General features: G+C 47.8%; 1 protein-coding gene across 1 annotated transcript in view; it reads left to right on the top strand.

Annotated features, from left to right (window-relative positions):
- The window catches only part of TRAPPC9 (trafficking protein particle complex subunit 9), a 445876-nt gene that overhangs the window by 73068 nt on the left and 352258 nt on the right, over nucleotides 1–20550 (top strand). Inside the window, exons 10-13 of the mRNA XM_084803051.1 lie at nucleotides 5769–5895; nucleotides 13703–13848; nucleotides 17400–17485; nucleotides 20090–20216. Of these exons, the coding sequence (XP_084659177.1) occupies nucleotides 5769–5895; nucleotides 13703–13848; nucleotides 17400–17485; nucleotides 20090–20216 (486 nt within the window). The remainder of the gene's footprint in view (nucleotides 1–5768; nucleotides 5896–13702; nucleotides 13849–17399; nucleotides 17486–20089; nucleotides 20217–20550) is intronic.

Genomic DNA, 20550 nt, shown 5'->3' with positions numbered 1-20550 from the left:
CATATGTTCCCAGCCTTCCCTCGGGCACCACACGTTTCTTGGCAGTCTTTGATTCTCAAAGCATGCTGCGTGGTTTGCACACTGCTCCTGTGGTAGCCAGCCCAGCCCTCCTTAGCTCTCACCATTTCCTTGCAGCCCATCTGATTACCTCACAAGGTTATGGGTTTTCTCGGGACAGGGACCACACTCACCTTTGATCCTACCTTATTTCACCGTGTTTTTAACCCAGAGAAGGGCCGATTAATTTCACACTGCCTGTCCTCAAATTGTGTCCTAAACTGTATCAAGTGAGACTCCAGCAGGTACGTGAGGAGGCAGAGGCGGCAGGATAGTGTGCTCTTCCCCAGGATCCTCAGCACCTAGTGAGTAACGGAAAGCGGGACCTGTCTCAGACAGTGCTCCGCGTTGATTGACTGCCGAGTGGCGTACGGGGTAGTTGGAAAGAAGGGAGAAAGCTGTGCACATTAGAGGCAAGAGCTCGTGGCTGGTGGGGAGGCGGAAGGCACGTGGAGTTGGGAGGGGCGTTTCACACTTCACTTCTTCCTTCATAGACCAGGATTGGCACTGGCCTTCCTAAGCCTTGCTCTAGCCGAGGCAATGAACTGTACTTCTGACAAAGTTTTAGAGACAGTGGGAGGAGACAGTGACGCATACAAGGGCTTCAGCACAGTGCCTAGCGTGGTGACAGGAGCAGCAAGCTGAGGGGTTACATGTCAGCTCTGCACAGGAAACCGAGAGGAAGCTGGGAGCGGGGCAAGGCTATGAACTCTATTTTTTTTCCCCATAAGGCTCCCCATCCTAGAACTTCCACAACGTCCCCAAATAGCCACCATCTGAGGACCAGGTGTTCAGATGCACGAGCCTGTGGGGACACTCCAGCTACCGCACCTGACTTAAACGTAACATCACTGATGTGTTCTGTGTTATTAAAAACCTTTCATAATTGGTGCTGTGCATGCTCGAGTCGGTTTGCATTCTGTTACAGTGCCATGGGTTTACCTGACCCATACTTCATGGCGGATGAACAGATTCTAGTTGTTTACTGAGCCTTTGTCAGGTATTTTCTCCTTTCCGGTGCTATATTAAAACCTCTGGAGAGCTTAAAAGTTTTCCTAGGTAGCAGTTTAAATGGGTAATTATGTAATAAGCTGACAGCTTAACATAACTGCCTTTCATTTTTGATAGAATGTGTTTGTACACTTGAAAGGAGCATAGAGGAATATTGAATCTCTTGCTAGCTTGAATGATTGCTTACCAGGGGCCCCAGCCTGTCGCCATGTAGATAAGTGAAGAGCAGACGCAGAGAAATGTCTGTGCGAGGCAGTTCACGTGGCTCCGCGCATGTTTATCTGATCTCATCAGCATTCGGTTAGAAAAAGGCTTGTTTTCTTGTTTTCCTGACAGGTCTTAGGTGTCTTCCTGGCTGTTGTATTATTAATCTTTGTCACGGTGACAGGTGACTTTTTCCTTCTTTAAAGGTGACCTGTCCTGCAGCAGAGGGAAGAAAAGCTCAGTCCTTTTTTTTTTTTTTTTTTGCCATGTAGATTGTTGAAGTCAGGGTTGGTGGCATTTTCTTAAGCTGAGGCAGGAGGATTTTGAATTTAGGGACAATCTGGACTTTGAATTGGGACTGTGTGTGCGTGCCTGTGGCCATCTCTTATTCCTAGGTCGCTGATTTGAGTTTCCTAAAGGTTTATTAATAATTTTACAAGCCAACTTTTTTACATTAATTTATCAATTAATTGTGTGCATGTATGCACATGCTCTCCTGCCATGATGGGCATGTAGAGGTCAGAGGGCATCAGGTCTCTCCTTCCACCATGCTGGCTGTAGAGATCTCGCCCAGGTTAGTCATCAGGCTTGATGGCAAGCATCTCCCTGCCACAGAAACTGACTTTGATGTTGTACTCCTTATTTTACACTTCATTGATTATTTTCTCTGTGCTTAGTTTGAGTATAATTTTATTTATTTCCTGAATTCTACAGTGGTTAGTTAAATAGCTGACTTTGGACTGTTATTTTTTTTTTCCTAAGAATCATTTTAAAATAAAATATTTAGCTAATTCTTTAAACATCTCATAGTATATTTTGATTATATCCACTTATTTGTCTCCACTCCTCTCCCTAAGTCTCTCAGATGCACTCTAACTCCCCAAGTCCCTAACTCCCATCCTTTAAAAACAAAAATCACCCATTGAGTTAAAAAAATCACCCATCGAGTCCAATATGTATATGAGTACCATCTACTCCTGGGTGTGGGTCCATCACTGGAGGCACGGTCCACCTGCTAAGGACCAAAACCCTAACAAGGACTGATTGTTGGCAGTAGCTCCTCAGGGCCGGGGATTTGTAAGGCCTTCCCTGCTCCCTGATAGAAGTGGACCAGCTTGAAATTGTACAAGCAAACATAGCTGCTGCAAGTTCCGTGAGAGAAGTGTGTCTGTCACGTCTAGATGTCACTGTTTTGCCCTGGTCCTCCTTGACTTCTGACCCTTACACTCTTCCCACCCCTCCTCTGTGATGGCGCTTACTCCTTGGTGTGTGTAGGTGTAACGTAGACGTCCCATTTGTGGCTGAGCAATCCATTGACACTTACTTTCGGTACTCAGACCAGTTGTGGGGTTTCTGCCTTAACAATTATCCATGGTGTTTAGAAGCCTCTCCGATGAGGACTGGGGTGGTTTGCATAAGAATGACCCCTCCAGGCTCATATATTTGGATGCTTAGTGATCACAGAATAGCACTATTTAAGAATCAGAAGGTTTAGGAGGGGTGGCCTCGTTGGAGTAGATGTAACCTTGTTGGAAGAAGTGTGTCACTAGTAGTGGGCTCTGAGGTTTCAAAATCCACATCAGCCCCAGTGTCTCTCAGCCTGTGGATCAGGCCGATAAGGAGCTACGCCTCTGAAACTGTAAGCCAGCTCCCAGTTAACTACATTCTTTCATAAGGGTTGCCTTGGTCATGGTGTCTCTTCACAGCAACAGGGCAGTGACTAAGACAAGGACTGAATGCTGCGCTAATCTTGGTGGTATAGCGATAGAGACTTAGAAGGCAGTTTGCTGTCATGTTTATTCAGCGGACTAATAGTGGTAAGTTCGCTCTGTGCCCTGTGAGCTCTCCGGCCATGGGTTCTTGGCCAGGTTTACTATGCCAGCCATATTTCCTCCTGTGGAGTTATGATTTAATCAGAGAGTGTTAAATAACTCCCATAGCATTCCTGTCACTGTTGAAGCCATGGGAATGTCTTGCCACTTGGCTCATTATTGTAACTCACAGGTTCATAGTGGCCAAGACTATTAATGCCTTTGCTGCCCTGTAGCCTACATAGCACCATCTAGCACTAGCCAGCAGGATGGAAACTTCCTGGTCAGTACAAACTTGATTTCTTCCTATGCAGTGACCAGAGTGTACAGTGTCTTCTCAGTCAGTTCTTAACATCAAATTCTGGTGGGTAACCAGGAGCAGTGATGATAGCTCGTATTGTTTTGGGACTCTCTGGGACACCCATGACCAATAAGTTGAGGAGAAGTAACTCACTCCCCCACCAAGGGCTGCTCATTTGTTTGGCAAGCTCTGTCTTTTGTTTCTGTGTGTAGGGTAACTCCAGTTAAACTCTTAACAATATCTATCATTTGTCTGTCTGTCTGTCTGTCTGTCTGTCTGTCTGTCTGTCTGTCTGTCTATCTATCTATCTATCTATCTATCTATCTATCTATCTATCTATCTATCTCTTAAAATAGTACATTTCCGTATAGCTTTTTAAACCTCCCAGGTGTTACTTCATGCCTTGCCGCTCTCTCCTTTGTCCTACCTTCTCATCCCCCTCTCCACCCAAGCCCCCCTCCTCGTGAGTCCCCTTCCCCTTCATCTCATCCTTGGCTGCCCCACTCCTTTAAGATCTGTCTTAACCTCACCCCACCAATAGCCCTTTTCTAGCTTCCTGGCTTCTACAGGTTTAATGCTAAGAGCCAGATATGAGTGGGAGCATGTGATTTTTTTTTTTTTAAATCTGAGTCTGAGTTACCTTGCTCAGTATGCTGTCTTCCAGTTCCATCCACTTACCTGCAGATTTCACAATTTCATTTTTTCTTTATAAGTGAGTGAAAATCCATTGTGTAACAGGTACTGCACATGCTAGGTTGATTTCTTTTCTTTTTTTTTCTTTTTTTGAGGCACTGCCACACCAGTTTCCATAGCAACTGCACTGCTTTGCACTCCCTCCAACAGCACACCAGGGTTCCCTGTTCCCTGCCTCCCCAGCAGCATTTGTTGTCTTTTGTTTTCTTAATCCTGACCATTCTGATTGTGGTCAGATGAAATCTCAAAGTACTTTTAATTTGCACCCCCACCTCCATGGCTATGGATGGTGAACAGTTTAAAAAAATATTTTAGCCATTTGTATTTCTTTTTCTGAGGACTGTCTGTTCAGTTCCACAGCCCACTGTTTAATTGGGTGGTTTGTTTTCGTGTTTAGAATTTAGTTCCTTGTATATTCTAGGCACTAATCCTCAGTTGGTGTACAGCTGGCAAAGCTTTTCCCATTTTCTAGACCGCCTCTTCAGTTGATGAAGTTCCCTTTGCAGCACAGCCTTTTAATTTCCTGAGCCCCACTTGTGGATTGTTGGTCCCGTTTCCTGGGCAACTGGACGTCTATTCAGAAAGCCCTTACCTGGGTGTGTATCCTGAAGTGTGCTCTCTTCCCTGTGCTCTCTTCCAGAACTTTCGGAGTTTCAGGTCTCACATTAAGGTCTTTGATCCATTTGGAATTGATTTGTGTGCAGGGGAAAGACAAGAACCAACTTTCCTTCTTGTTCACATAGATATCCAGTTTTCCAACACCATTTGGTAAAGATGCCGTCTTTCTCCAATGTGTAATTTGGCTATGCAATTTCTACTAAGGCGCTTCCAGGCGTCTTGAATTCGACATGGTCCATGCCTTAGTCACTGGTCTATTGTTGTGTAGAGACACCGCGGCTGAGGCAACTCTTATAGAAGAAAGCATTTAACTGGAGGCCTGCTTGCAGTTTCAGTGGGCTAGTTTGTGATGATTAAGGTGGGAAGCAGACAGGCATGGTGCTGGTGAAGTAGCTGAAGGCTTTATATCCTGACCCACAGCAGCAGGTGGGGGGTGGCGGGGGGGGGGGAGGGAGAGAGAGAGACAGAGAGAGCACAAGCACACACGGGAGAGCGCCCCCCCCCCATTGCCACTCATTCAAACCACCAAAATGTGTTTCCATTCAGTAGAGGATTTTAAAAATGGCACTCTTCTGTTTCATCTGGTGGTAGATGTGTGTGCCTTACGGATGTAGCAGTGGCTGGGACAAGCAGGGTTTACCTTGCAAAGCTCACTAGCCGCACTGTGGCTATTTGGTTCCATGTCTGTCAAATGGACAAACCACAGTGTAGGCTCTGGAGGACTGGTCCTTGTGTGGTCCTTGGTGCTTAGTAATTGCTGGGAAATTTCTGTTCAAAATGCTAGGAGTTTTGGTCCTACCCACTGGCTTTATGGTTTTTGGCCAGGCTACATTTCCCTGGTACTGGGCATATCCTGGAGGGTCACAGCTCTGCTCCCTCCATATCCACAGGGCCTTGAGGGTGGTGGCTGCCGGTGCGTCTCAAGGAATTGCCACCATTCCTTCACTTCTGATGGGACCTTCCCTTGTGGACCAGCCTGGATTGCTCCAGATCAAGCCAGATCAAGTTGAACAGCAGCCACCCACTTCTGCTTTGTCTACCGATCCCACATTCCGTTTTGTTTTTATCCTCAGAAAAGAAAGACGTAACTCAAAGCCTGGAGAGCTACACGGCCAAGTGTCCCGGGACGATGGAACCCATCACCCTCCCAGACGGCCTCACGCTGCCTCCCGTGCCCTTTACCAAGCTGCCCATTGTCAGGTGAGGTGGTGGACGGGGAGTGGGGCAGGTTTTCAGACTGTGAGTCCTGCTTCTGTTGCTGGCCTTCTGGCTCATGACCTCATTTTTAAAAAGGTGTTCTTTATTTTTGAGAATGCCATAATGAAATATGAAGCTATCTACCTTTCCCCATTTTCCTTTCCAACTCTTCCCATATCCCTTCCACCCGCCCCCCCATCACCTACTTGAGCTTGACTTCAGGTCTCAGTGACAATAGCTTATAGTAGTGGTGGTCTGGAGCTGCTGTGGTCCATGCCCGTTGTGTGGGAGAGCTGTGGACAGATGGGACCCTGCTGATTGCTAGTCCAGGATGGAGAGTGCCCGGATCCTGCCAGCCTCCTCCTCACAAGTGTGGGCAGACTCCCTGCAGCTCTTCAGGAACTGAGGCATCTCTCTGCTCCCAGTGTCTTGGTTCACTCCCCTGTGGCTGCAGTCAGGGCCCCTCAAGGCCTCGGGATATCTAGCCCATGCACCTGCTGCACCAGTGGGAACCAGGTACCATGGGTCTTGCACCACGCACATGTCTCACGGAGGAGCTTACGAATCTCAGAAAGGTTTGTTTGAAGGCTGAAAAGAGGCAGTTGTAGTGTGACATCCTGCTGTGGAAGTGTGCAGTTCTAGGGTTCCCCCCCCATTCTGTCTTGGGCACACCTTTCATCTGTTTTGTATGCCCTGGGCCTTGCTGTGGAGGGGCCTGGGCTCCCCTCAGAGCCCCGTGGTGCGCTAGGATGGTATCATACAGCTCAGCCCTCCGTGGGTGTCTGTTACTACTGATACGAGACTTCAGCAAAGCTCTGTGTGAGCTTCTGCTTCTACCCCCTGAGTGCTAGGGTTACAGGTTAACTTTCTAGCTAGGTGTGGTAGCGCACACTTTTAATCTCAGCACTCAGGAGGTAGAGACAGGTGGGTCCCGGAGTTTGAGGCCAGCCTGGTTTACATAGTGAGTTCTAGGACAGCCAGCCAGGGCTATATAGGGAGATACTGTCTTGAAAACTCAAGACAAAACAAAACAAGAGAACACACACACACACACACACACACACACACACACACACACACACACACACAAACCAAACCACCCCCAAAACAAACAACAACAACAACAACAACAACAACAACAAACCCAAACAAACCAAAACTAAACCAAACCCAATAAAACCCAACTTCTCTGTGATGTTTTCAGATGCTAGGCAATTAGTTGCCTGCTGAGCCCTATTCTCAGTAGAAAACAGCAAGCTGACTTTGGGGCCTTCCTTAGGCTAGATTCCCACCCCACAGTGGGGCTCTGTTTCTGCTAGAATCAGACCACCTGCAGGCCTGAGGCAGGGCACTCTCCATCCCTCCCTGGGGGGGGGGGGCATGTTGTTTTTCATCCTTGATAGGGGTTGGAAAGGAAAGGGTCCCTTCTGGGTGTTTCTGTGAGTAAGATTTAAAGGGGAAGGTGTTTGACTTGGCATTGAGGGAATGACTCAGTGTTCAAACTTAAGGGCTAGAAAAGCCTTTCTTAATAATTCTCTATCTGCATCGTGACTTGGGTCATTTTTAAATGGAGATAACATTGCATAATAGGATGTTTTGGGCTCTCGGTGCTGCACCTGGGCATCCCAGTGCCCAACCATCTTCTGGGAAGTTGGAGGGCAAAGAGAACTGCCCTCAAGGATCCGAGGACATACCGCAGTGCACTAGGAGCTCCACAGCTGATGTTGGCTTTCCTGGGTCTTCTGTTGCTGAGGGCATGTGCTTCTGAGCTTCCTTCTCCTCATCTGAAGTGTGCTTAAAGCTTAAAGCACTGTCTTGTTTGGTTCTGTCTGAACTGAGCTGACACTTGTGGGAGTGCATGCAACATAGTGCCTGGTGCCCAGCACCCAGCACCTAGCACCCTGCACCCAGCACCTTGTAGCCACGCAGAAAACCTTCATTTTGTCATTGAGGATATTTTAAACCTTATGTTCAGAAACAGTACATTGCCTGAAAACTACTGGGTTGTTATGTTCTCACCCAGGTTGGATGAGGACAGTATTACCGCATCAGTGTGTGCCAGGGTGAGTGTGCTGGGATGCCCACCTTTGCCACTATGTCTTCATGGCCCACCAGCATGCTCTCATGTCACTCACCTGTGCCCAACCTCTTGATGCCCAGTGCTCTTGCTTGATGTGGCCATAGGAAGTCCTCTAAAGTCTGGCTTCATGTACTATTTGCTGCTCTATGTGTAAACCTATTCTCGATGGTTTTCAGAGACTCATGGCTGTACTTGTCCTGGTGACTGGCCACTGTGTGGGTCAGGCCTGCTCCCACCAGGGCTTCTCCCAGCATGCATTGCTCCATCCTAATGTTATGTTATGTTATTTCCATATACCTTGTCTGGTCCTCTGTGGTATTCTTTGCCGCTCACTTGAGTCTGAGCCCCTACTTGCCTGGTCCTGTGCCCTCATTCCCCTATGGAAACTCTTTGAGTGGTTAAGGTACGTGGCACATGCTGGATCCTCTGCACAGCCCCACACTACCTTGTCTGCAGATTCTCAGGGGAATCCCTTTGATTCTCTCCTAAGCATCTTTCAATGTTAGGTCAAGGCAGTGCATCCACTATGAACCCCTTTCTAGGTGGCCTGTGAGATAGCTTCAGCACTGGGGAACTGTTTGTTTCCTGCAACCCAGAGGGAGGTTGTTTTTTTTTCTCTGTGAAAAAAATGGAACCAAATGGCTAATCTTTAATTCTTCTCTACCACAGGACTACCCTATAGCTGCAGAAGCTCCAGATAATACATCTGCATCTAGAAGAAAGGAGGAGGGGAAGTCTAGAGATTTTTCTTTTGCCTAATGAGAATCAAAAATATTCTTGACAGATTTGTAGCAGGCAGTGTCATTACTGAGGTCCCCCCTGCCACCCCCCGAGACAGGGTTTCTCTGTGTAGCCCTGGCTCTCTTGGACTCACTATATAGACCAGGCCTCAAACTCACATCAATCTATCTGCCTCTGCCTCCCAAGTTCTGGGATTAAAGGCATGCACTGCCGTGCCCGGCTACTAGAGTGAGTCTTAAGGACACTGAGAAGGCGGGTGAGTCATTCTCCTGCCTGCTCCACGGTGATCTCATCAATGGGTTTACACACCAATGGGGCAAGTGCAGAGTTGATCCTGCAACCTCTTACCAGGGCTGCAGAGCCAAGTCTTCAGCACACGAGCCTTTGGCTGCTTCCTGTCGGAACCATAGTAACCTCCACATCCAAAGGATCCTTCATCAGTTTAGTATTGAAAGCCTCAGGGGAAGGGAATAGAAGTGACCCCTGGAGGTGGGGAAGAGCTTGGTGGTGTGAACACTGAGGACCGCAGCTCCCTGCTATGCTGCACAGTAGGTTGTGTAAAAAAGCAGCCCATTTTGGGGAGTTAGATTTCAGGGGTGCTATGTACAAGTGTTAGTTCCAAGCTAAGTTTGTTGGAGGTGCCTCAAAACTATGATCTCTTGTGTTTAGAATAGGTAGATTATGCCTTTTCCTGTCCAGTCCTTTCTTGGTTCTTGCTGAAAAATTTTGTTGTTGTTTTTTAAGCAACTTACAGGAAAAGGCCAACCTGAGAGGATGAACTAGGCACCCCCAGAGTGGCATGTTAACAAGAGCCAAGCACACCCCTGCTTAAGCCTGATCTGAGATCCGCTTAATGAAATGTGTACTCAGTGGTCAAGATAAGTGGGTCTCTGGTCATCTGTGAGGTTCAGCGATGGCCAGGAATGTTGTCATCTTTGAATGATGTCACTGCCATTGCCTGTGGGCACAGCAGAGGGCTGCCAATGAAGACCAAAACATTCCCGTAGAACTCTGCACATGGGGAGCTAAAGGACAGCCAAGGTGACCTTGAACTTCTGGTCCTCCTGTGTCCACTTGCCAGTGCTGGGATTATAGGTCCACACCATGACCCCCAGCATGTGGTAGACTGTCTGAGAAGAGCTTTTCATAGGGTCCAGGAATGACTAATGTCTTCCTGAATTAGCTAACAGGGGCATCTACACTGACCGAAACCTGTCCCTCCCATGAGAGTGACATGGGAGTGTTGAGCTAGAGTTTTGACCTGGAACATCGGCCAGAAGCTATGTGTTTCCCCTGGCCACAGGGTGGAGAATGAGACGGCACAGAGGAAGGGCCCCTTTAGGTCCCATGCCATCCTTCTCAAGTGGCATGTTTGCAAGCACTGCCCTAGATAGCATCCCACTGTTGCTCAGCGGGATCCACATTAGCCATAGGATGCCAAGGAGACACGGGATTCTGAATGACAACCATCTCCAAATGCACTGTATTGAGAGAATCCCATCCTGGACACTCGAACCCTCGGACTCTGCTTTAGTCGCAGCAGCTTCGTCTGTCAGATCCAGCATCCAGCATCCTTTGCTCAGCAGGGATTCAGGCTAAATGAATCATGTGGCCTTTAGGTCAGGAACCTTCAACAATGGTTTTTCTTGGGGGGCAAATTTTATAAAATGGCACTTGATGGAAAAGGTTGAGTCACCAGTGTACACCATAAGTGCACAGGGTCACTTTTCTGGCTGACTGTGTCCTCAGAATTCTTTGACATATGCTACAAAGCAGCCATTTGTCTGTTTGACTGCAGGACTCCTCAAAATTCCCACCCACACCTCATTTTCAGGTGGGGCCGTGGAATGACACAGAAAGTGCTCCTTGTTATGAGTTGTCCTACCCTCAAGTATACACTCAGGCTTGGCGGCTCTGCCTGACTCTGGTCCAGCAGTATGGTTATAGCCAGCATCAAGACCTAGCATCTCTCTCTTGTGTCTAGCACTGCCATTTTGCACCGGAAGCCATTCTCTGTCAGCCAATAGTCATTGCCTTAAGATTGGGAAAGGAGGAAAGGTTTTGCTGACCTACTCTGTGCCAGGCGCCATGACATTGTTTCCTCCAGCATCCCCAGAATTCCCTGCAAAAGATCTGAAGGCCACTCCTCTTTTCCTGCCTTCATTCAGAACGTGCAGGAACATTTGTTCCAGGCAGATGAAAAATAGGGTGCTAGGCATGGCTCAGGTCAGACAGGTGTGTGAGCTGTCCTTTGCTTTAAGCCTCTCTCATGGGAGGTCCTGGGTCAGCACACACAGAGTGACACAGAGTTCGCACTGTCTGTAGCATGCAGGCTGCCCTGAGAGCTAGACCAAGAAGTGCACACAGGCTTCTCTTCTCGCCTTCAACCATCCCTCTGGGTGAGCAGTGGACGAAGGCAGGGTCAGGCTGTGTCTGTCTTCCAAGAGTTATCCTGCTATGAAAATTGGGGGACAAAGAAAGGAAACGTCCTTCCAGCAACGTGTATTACCAGAGTACCTCTCCTTTGCTGGTTTTATGAACAAAAGCCCTGTGTGAGCTTCAGGGACCTCAAAGCCATCAGTGTGTGTCGTCCCAGGGGTAGGTCCTCCAGACTGTAATGAGGGTCTTTGTATCAACTTCAAGGTGTATCTCAGTCTGAGAGGGTCACTAGCCTTAGGCAGGGTCCCCGTGCTGGGGCGTGCACATGAAGCATGGGTTTCCTGCAGTCAGCAATGAGTTTCTGCCACAGTGCTCAGCGTCAGAAGATTTGGGCACTGAATTTGAAACTCCGCTTTGGGGGAGCAAACTCTCTACATTCACTGAGCGCAACAGGTTCAAGTGCTGGACAAGGCCTTGGTCCTCGGCCAGCTCACAGCTTGATTCAAAACACAACTGTGAGGCCACTCTGGTCCCAGCTGGCAGTGCAATGGAGGAGTGCTTGCAGAGAAGGAATCTGAGAGAGAAACCTCATTTTCTAAGTGCCTTCCTCAGGCGGGTATTGTGGTTGGTGGGTGTATCCCTTGTGTGTGACTTGAACCCTGTCAGGGGCTGGGTACTGAGTGCTGCGGAGGCTCGTGGCACAGGGAGGCTGTACTCCTCAGGGGCTCAGGGTCCATGCCTTCCAAGTGAGATCAGCTCTCTGTAAGACACTTCTTATTAGTCAGTGTGGGTTGGACTGTGCCCGAGACCGCAGTGACTTACTGCATACAGCACAGTGCGTCCTACTCGCTCAGGCTGGTGTGTGAATGGGTGACATCCTAGATACCACAGTGGCCTGCTGTGGGTGCTTAGTGACCCAGACCTTGCTGTCTTGTTCTTGGTCTCCTCAACTCTTGGCTTTCCAGGACTGCCATGTAAGGGACCAGGAGGCTGCTGCTGGGTGGCTTCTTCTCAGCCCTTGGGTGACGCTGTATGTGGGACTTTTCCTTCCTGCTCTCAGAGGCTAGGAGGTGGGGTGGGGAACACCTGGTTCTGTCTCATCCTTTTCCTTGTCTATTCTGGTCTGGCCGAGCGTGTTCCTGATCTTAGCCACCAGGCCAGTCTGGTCCCAGAGGCCTCACAGTGCTGTGGTTTGGGGCCAGTGTTTCTTCTGCACTTCATCTCTCTTCTGTCACTTCCTGGTTGATAGTGGGGAGATAATAGTAGCACTTGAGTGAAGATGCTTTTGAGATGGTGCCTACTGAGTAGGTAGCATGGAGACTGCAGGTGCTCAGCTTCCAACAGGTACCAATTCATAGTCGACTTGGATGACTGTGAACGCAGTGGGTGGTACATTTCTGTGAAAACATCGCTTCCTTTCAAAGAGGCTGGAACTTTTTCTGGACCTCACAGCCAAGTTAGTAGTACCCCCTTGAGATCAGTTAAGACCGCTGTCTTGCTGTATGTGCAGCCTGTTTGTTTAACGTGCCTTTAAGAGAACTGTGTAACAACCAACGTTACTTGCTTTGGATTTCCCATCCCAGTCAACTTGTACAATTACACTAATGTGTACGTTTAATCTTAAGTTATGTATTGCCCCATGCCCCTGACTCGGAGCACTGTATGTGTATTTTGTGGTAATCATCTGCTGAAAACAGTCAACAGGTGAATAACAACCCCTTTCAACAAGTATCTACCATACATGTTGAAAGCTGCATGGATGTAACTCGATAGCATGCTTGCTGTGTCCTTTGTATTGAGTCAGTTGGGGCCAGTTGGAGTCGCTACTTTCTTCTGTTATAAAACTCGGTTATAGATTTCTGTAAAGCACCCCCCGTCCCCCGTTCCTTCCCCATGAGATGCTTTCTATGATGTTCAATACGTACAGAGCTAGGGACACAGGCAGTAGGGGCAGATCAGACTCACGACAAGGCAGACTACAGAGAAGTCAGAAACCACGAAGTACAGATGACATAAAACATGGGGGGAAGTGGAGAACTCAAACTTGCACTCACTCTTGGTTGAATTAATCTGAGGGGAACTGCTAAATTTTTCTCCTTAGTATGACATTGGCTCATCTTGCTGATTCTAAAGTTATCATTAATGCTTTTACCTTGTGAACATGAGCACGGGGCAGTGGATGCAGCTGTTCCCAAGAAGAACATGGTGTGCGGATCCACACCTTGTCCTGTGGTATCCTCTGGTCCACGGATAGGCTCCGGCTTCTACTTGCTGTGGGCAGCCCTGTCAGGGGAGTGAGCCACAGATGGCAGAGCGGCGAGCCCTGAGCCAGGATCTGGAGCTCCATCCTTGCCTGACTGGGCCTTCATTTTATAGAGGGAACCTTTGTGTTGGAGAAGGTGGCAGAAGGCTGGCTTGATCCCCAGCCCTGGAAGGACGGCTCCTTCCTAGCCTGCTGGGTTGGTACATTTATCCTGCTACCTGGTCCTATGAAGTGGGAGCTCTTCTCTTCCCACAACTCATCTTATGTTTTTGTGGTCAGCATGTATATATATATGGTCCAGAATGAGAGCCCTGACAGCGAGCGCCATGCTGTGTCTTCACTGATAGGTGCGTCAAGCTGCTGAGTCTCCCTACCAGCCTCCGGCCACAGAAGGTGAAAAGCTTGCTGGGGCAAAACATGTCCACCAAGAGCCCTTTCATCTATTCGCCAATCATCGCACACAACCGTGGAGAAGAACGCAACAAAAAAATAGGTAGGCCACTGTCTGTGTCCTCCCTCCCTCCTGGGGGTTAGGATCAAGTTTCTGGCTATTTTCCCGTGTATGTGTGCACTTGCATATGCTTGTGTACACACTTCCCTGGACATTTATTTCATGTATTGCCCTAAGACTAGCAGTTGCTCATTGCCCTGATTTTTAGAAAATTATTTCATGAAAGATGATTCATAGATGGTCTAGAAGCCATTGAGACCTGGGGTATCACATGGCAGAGATGGGGAACATGTGTGTTTACTGGTACTACCCCTCTTATAGAATCATTGTGGTCTGCTCACAGGGCCACCACGCTGGTCCTTGTCACTTCCTCCAAAGGTGATAGTCGTCCAGTGCTGGCTAAAGTTGAACCTGTAGACATGCTCACCCCAAGTCTAAAGCATGGCGGTTAAGCACTTTGTTCTGCAATAAACGTTGTGGTGGATGGATCTGCTCCACTATAGGCTGTTAGAAGCATGTGAACACCTTGCGGAGGCTAGGCGAGGCTATGATGTTTGCTAGGTGGTGCATGTGAAGTGCATTTATATTTTCTTGAATTAGGGTTTTACCACGTAGCCAAGGCTCACCCCAAACTCATCATGTAGCCTAGGCTGGCCTTGCACTCCAGAGCTCTCTGCCTCAGCCTCTGAAGTGCCAGTATTACAGACATGCCTCAACGCTTCTGGCTAGTTAAATGCTTTATTTTATTTTTTTTTTTATTTTTTATTTTTGATTTAGGATAGTTCCAATTTCAGGTGGACTTACTGGGATATAAGTTGGGTACTGTCTATGTGAGAACAAGTCTCTACCCCCAACACATTTTTCCTGTCCAGTTCATGCAGGTAGAATACAAACACACAAGAAGTGACTGTCAGGGTAGGATGCAAGTGGGCCTGTTAACAACTGTCTCTGGTGTCACCAATAATCCCAGAGTGGAGCCCATGGGGTTTGGGGAAGCCTGGGCAGGCATAGAGTGACCTTACCTTGAGGTAGCAGGGTGGCCTACCCTGGTTTGGCTCTGTATGTTTTATAACTTCACTGTGAAAATGAGAGAGAAGGTGGAGCTGGTGTGTAGCTCACTGGGAGAGTGCCCACGCACAAAGCCTGGGCTGGATCCCCAGCACTGAGTGTACTGGGTGCGCTCATGCACATTGGTAACTCCAGCTCTTGGGTGGAGGGCATAGGAGGACCAGAAGTTTGAAGCCATCCTTGGCTAGCACAGTGAGCTAGCCTGAGCTGCAGGAGAGCTTGCCTCATAGAGAGCATAAGAGCAATTAAGCAGGAAGTAAAGCAGGAGATGAGGGCTAATGTTTCAAGAGAAGGCAGCTGATACTGAGTGCTGGCGGTTTCTTGTGAAGGTGTGTTCGAGTCATTGGCATTCCATCTTGGTCTTTGGTTTTGAAAGTCAGCCCCAAGCTGGGCACCGTGAGACACTCCTTTAGTTCCAGCACTTGGGAGCCAGAGGCAGGCAGATATGGTCCACAGAGAGAGATTTGGGTCAGCCAGAACTATACCGAGAAACTATGCTGAACTCCCCACCTCCTCCAGCACACACAAAAGAAAGTCAGCTCCAAACACAGGTTCCTTACCACTGTTCCTTTGCTCTACAGAGCATGTGGCGGATGGCATTTCCTACTCAGCATTATTATGGGGAGGAGATACACAGTTGCTCCTTTGAGACATGTGGTACAGCCTCTGATGGGAGCATCTCCCTTCACGTTATTGGAGGCAGAGGATAGGGTTCTCCTGCGCTGGTTCACTGACTTCTCCATCACCCCATGTAGCTGGGTTATTATTTAAAGACAAGACCCTGTCTCAAAACAAACAAAAATTCTAGGAGACCCTTCATCCTACTCTGCTTCAGCTTGATGCCTGGACCATGGTCTCCCTGCAAAAAGCAGAGCTGAAGACGCAGCCACACTGGCTCACAGACAAACACAAAGGCTGGCAAGGAGTGAGGACATGTTTCCAGGACCCACCTGTAACCCCTCAAGGGCATCGCCAAGACCCACCATGTCTCTGATGCCTCGGTGACTCTCTTGTTACAGCCAGAGATTCATTTAGAAACATTTAAAATTTCAGTCAAGGATACATAGTCCTCAGACCTCCAGCAGGGACTCACTAACCAGGATAGTTCCAGAAAGACATTAGAAGCCATAGGGTATAAAGGAAATTTCCACCTAAAATATACACTTGGAGTTGAAATGCAGCTCATTGTTGGAGTGCTTCCTTGGCATTCATGGTTTACTTCCCTGTGCATGAAAACAGGAAGGCTTTTACCTGTGGTCTCAGCACCCTGCAGCTGTGCAAACTGCTGGAGTTGGTCAGCCTGTCTAATACAACACTCTAAGACAACATTGTCATCTACAGCGTTCACACTTGAGAGCCTCCCAATTGAGTTCCCTATTCAAAAAACAAAACAAACACTCAACCAACTAGCCAAACAAAAATCAAAGATCTCATAATATTTGAAATAAATTCATGATGCTCTGTGGGGCCACATGGTTTGGACAAGCCTGCTATCCCAGACAGTGTTTGCCTTGGTCTCTTCTGCAAATGTAGACTATTTTCATAAAAAGAAGCTCTAACAACTTCCTGTAGAGGAGGCGGGGAAATGGCTTTGATGATGTACAACCTGGGGAGCCAGTGGTGCTGTGCCCTGTGCTGAGAGGCATCATGTTTGCTTAATGCTCTTGTGGTCACCAGATTCTACTAAAAAATGTTGGTAATTGGTCTCACAGTTTTATCAGACCCAGTACTGTCACCCCAGAGAAGAAAAATCTATCCCAGCTCCCACAATTTCTCCTTTGACATTTTTTATCTTAAACAAATGGTGTGATACTTTTCCTAAACAGTTCTTTAGGGTGCAGTCTCATAGTTTCTTTGTTTTGACACAGGATCTTCTGCCTTCCACTCTGGCTTGCCCCCCCCCCCCCCCCCGCCCATGCTCCTGCTTCGGCCCCCTTGAGGGCTGTGCAAACCCCCACACCACATTTGCAATAGGACCGCATATCCTTGCGAAGTCTTGTGTTGATGTCAGCAGCTGCCCCAAGGGCCAGCAGTGGCCAGGACCGGCTGGAGTTGTCAGGGGCCATTGTGGATACTGATAGTGCCACCCTGGGCTCTAGTTGTGTCATCTGTGGAGTGGGATTTCTGAAACTGACTCAGGGTTGTTCTGGACTAAGTGAGAGAGTGCTCCTCAGTGGTGGCCTTTCAGAGACCTTTGTGGCAGTTGTATTTGTGTGTGTGTGTGTGTGTGTGTGTGTGTGTGTTGCTATGTGTAGCAGGTTGTTGCAGTAAATCGGGAGTATGTCTGACCAGGCTTTAGGGGGGGCACAGAGTCGTCAGGATCTAGGTCTCCTGCAAGCAGCTCCTGCCCCTGCCTAGGGAAGCCCCAGCCACCATCACTGGTCTGCTGTGTTTCATAGCTGAGCAGACTATTCAGTGTGAGCTGCGCATGTCAGGGCAAGTATATGACCCACTCTGACACGGCAACAAACCGGGACTAGCTGTGGTACAAACTCACCCTGGAGTTCTCTGTATGTGTCTTGTAGATTTCCAGTGGGTTCAAGGAGATGTGTGTGAAGTTCAGCTGATGGTGTACAACCCAATGCCGTTTGAGCTCCGCGTGGAAAACATGGTATGTGTACCACTTAGCTTAAGCTGAAAACACCGTTTTGCTTAACTCTGGACATATACATCCACTGATGTACATCTGATTTTACTTTTGATTAACTAAGGTCTCTTCCGTGTGTGAAAGCTATGCACCGTCATTCCTGCATTTTTGCTTGTCACTCAGTAGTGTTGTGAATCTACAAGTAAGCCTTCAATTTATGTACACACTGATCTTAATTGATTGACTATAGATTTGAAATGGTCATTTGCAGGTCAGGGCTCAAGGTTTAGTACAGGTTGTGGTTTAGTAAGAGAGGAATGTTTACACTGCATGGCTGTGACCCTGCTGCTCTGATTTTGAGCCCTGTAGATGGCCACTCATTTTGTTGTCATGCCCCTGAGAACAGCTCACCGACTTCTGTGGTCAGGGAAGGAGAGCTATATAGCCTCTTCCTGTGGGACTCATGCTAGGTCTTTGTGCATGTTCCATGGATCCATCCCTTGAGGCCTTTCCCGTTCATGTGTGTAAATGTATGTGTGCACGAGGAGGCCCCAGCTTGATGTTGCAGCTCTTCCTTACTGTTTTTTTCAATTGTTGTTGTTGTTGTTGTTATTATTATTATTATTATTATTATTATTATTATTATTATTTCAAGACAGGGTTTCTCTGTGTAGCCCTGGCTGTCCTAGAACTCACTCTGTAGACCAGGCTGGCCTTGAACTCAGAGATCTACTTGTCTCTGCTTCTGCTGGGATTAAAGGAGTGTGCCATCACCACCCTGCCACCTTAGTTTTTTTGAGGCAGGATCTCCCAATCAAATGCAGAGCTTGCCAATATGGCTAGGGATCTCTTCTCCTCCTTCTGAGGCTGGAATTAAAGGTCAGTCTTCACACTCAACCTGGTATTTATCTATGTTCTGGGGATTTGAACTCTGGTCCTCTTTCTTGCTTGGTGTACTGTTTAACTGCTGAGCCATCTGCCCTCCCCTCCATGAGAATTCATTGGTACTGCCAGATGGTAGCTGCTGCGGCTCTATATATTTTTTTTCCCTTGTTTTTATTTTTGGGACAGTCTTACTATGTAACCGGCTGGCCTTCAACTCACAGAACTGCACCTGCCTCTACCTCCCAAGTCCTGGGATTCACGGCATGTTTACTATGCCTGGCTTATGAAAAAACAAATCTTTAAAAGTAGATTTCATTTATTTTTTGATTTAAAAATAATATGTGCTTTTTGTAAAAAATTAAGAAGAGTATAAAGTTGTAAGAAACTATAAAGCTCTCCTTGGAGATAGCACACAACTTGGGGTCAGAAACTTAAATAATTAAGAAGCATTTTAGGCATAAACGCTTATATACTTTCCACCTACCCTGAAGATGCATTAACACCTTCCATTTGGCTTCAGCTAGCTTAAACGTAAGTAAGTGTCAGTGTATTTTGCTTAGGGACAATAGCCATATAATTGGCTTTCTTCTTCCACTCTTACCCGTGGTACCTCTCCACACCTCATATGCATCATAGGAGCACTGGCACCAGAGTACCTTTGCTTCTGGTGTTCTATGTAGACAGAGTTGGGAAAGCTGTGCAAGTGTGTGCACACATATACACAACACACATATGTATATGTGTAGATGCACAACAGACTCATGTGGTTCACACTCAACACCTACCATCCCAGCTTATTCCCCCAGGGTCCCTCCCAGCCTCCCTCTTTTTAAAGTTGGCGTTCTTCCTTCCGCTGTGAGTAGTGGGCTCACAGAGTCAGCACACTCACTCCGGAGCAGTGTATCCAAGATAAGTTGCTACTGTTTGGACCATTTCACTGTGGAAAGCCATTCCACTTGAGAATCTCCGGATCCTTGCTCTGCCGAGGTCCTCTTTGTCCTGGTCATGCTCTGTAGCTGCCGTGAAGTCTTGCACATCGTGTGATGAATTTACTCCAAGATGTTTATGAACTTTGATAATGGTCTTTCCTTTTTACTTTCCCCTTCTTTTTTGTTTTTGTCTTTGCTAGAGCATAATCATGCCTGTGCTGCTCAAGGCTTCTTCTGGCCTTTGCTTCTTTGCTGGGCATTTTTGCTTATTCAGTGTTCAACACGGGTTCCGAGGGGGTGGCAGCGATCATGACTTTGCCTTTGTGAATAGATTGCCCCTATTACACTGATGAGACTCTCTTGTCAAGGGGCAGCCTTTTGAGGCTGGGGACCCATGTGGCTCACTAGCAAGCTTAGTGCCTGCTCTACACTGAGATGAATGAATAATTCATAGATGCCCTGGGAGTGAAATCAACTTCTGAGATATTTCCACACTATATTTTTTTGTGTGTTTGAAAAGCAATATTTATTTATTTTTCTTTGGGTCTGCATTCTCATTTGTCAAAACAGCAACACAAGGAATCAGATGATGACACACAAGGCTTAACCCCAGCTGGAGTTTTTGCTCACCACCCTACTCTCAATGCCCAGATCACACCAGTCTCCCTTGAAGTTCTCTGTGGGTTTTGAAAAGCTGCTGGCATTCTCATCCCCTTAGTCCCTGCCGCGAATGTCCCAGAGCTCAGTAGGGTTGGCTGTCTAGTATGGGTCTGGGCTATGCCCCCTCACTGTGCTCCTTCACTTCCTCCTGCAGGGGCTTCTCACCAGTGGAGTGGAGTTTGAGTCTCTCCCGGCAGCACTTTCCCTTCCTGCGGAGTCTGGTTTGTACCCGGTGACCCTGGTCGGGGTCCCGCAGACCACAGGGATGATCACCGTGAATGGTAAGGAGACTTCCTGGGTGGTTTCTGCCTCACTGCACCTGGGGCTGGTCACTTGGTCCGTGATCCTAACCAGCTAAATGACAGCAAGAAGATAGAGCATTTCTTTCCAAAGTGAGATGATGGAAAAAGAAATGGTTTTGTTACGTGCGTAGTCCCTGCTGTTTTGCTGTTGGGCATGGGGTCTGTCCTGTGCCTTAGCTTGTCTGGTTTCTCTCTTGCCACCTTCACTTTTCTCCTTTGTGGCATTCTCCTCTGGGACAGCATGGATGCAGCTTTTCTCCCTGTCATCACATCCTCTCTAGTGCTGCTGTACCCTCTTTCAGAGCGCTGTGTG

The sequence above is a fragment of the Acomys minous genome (assembly GCF_964271855.1).
Source record: "Acomys minous genome assembly, chromosome: 12".
NCBI classification, from domain to species: Eukaryota; Metazoa; Chordata; class Mammalia; order Rodentia; family Muridae; genus Acomys; species Acomys minous.
This window is presented reverse-complemented; position numbering and strand designations above follow the sequence as displayed.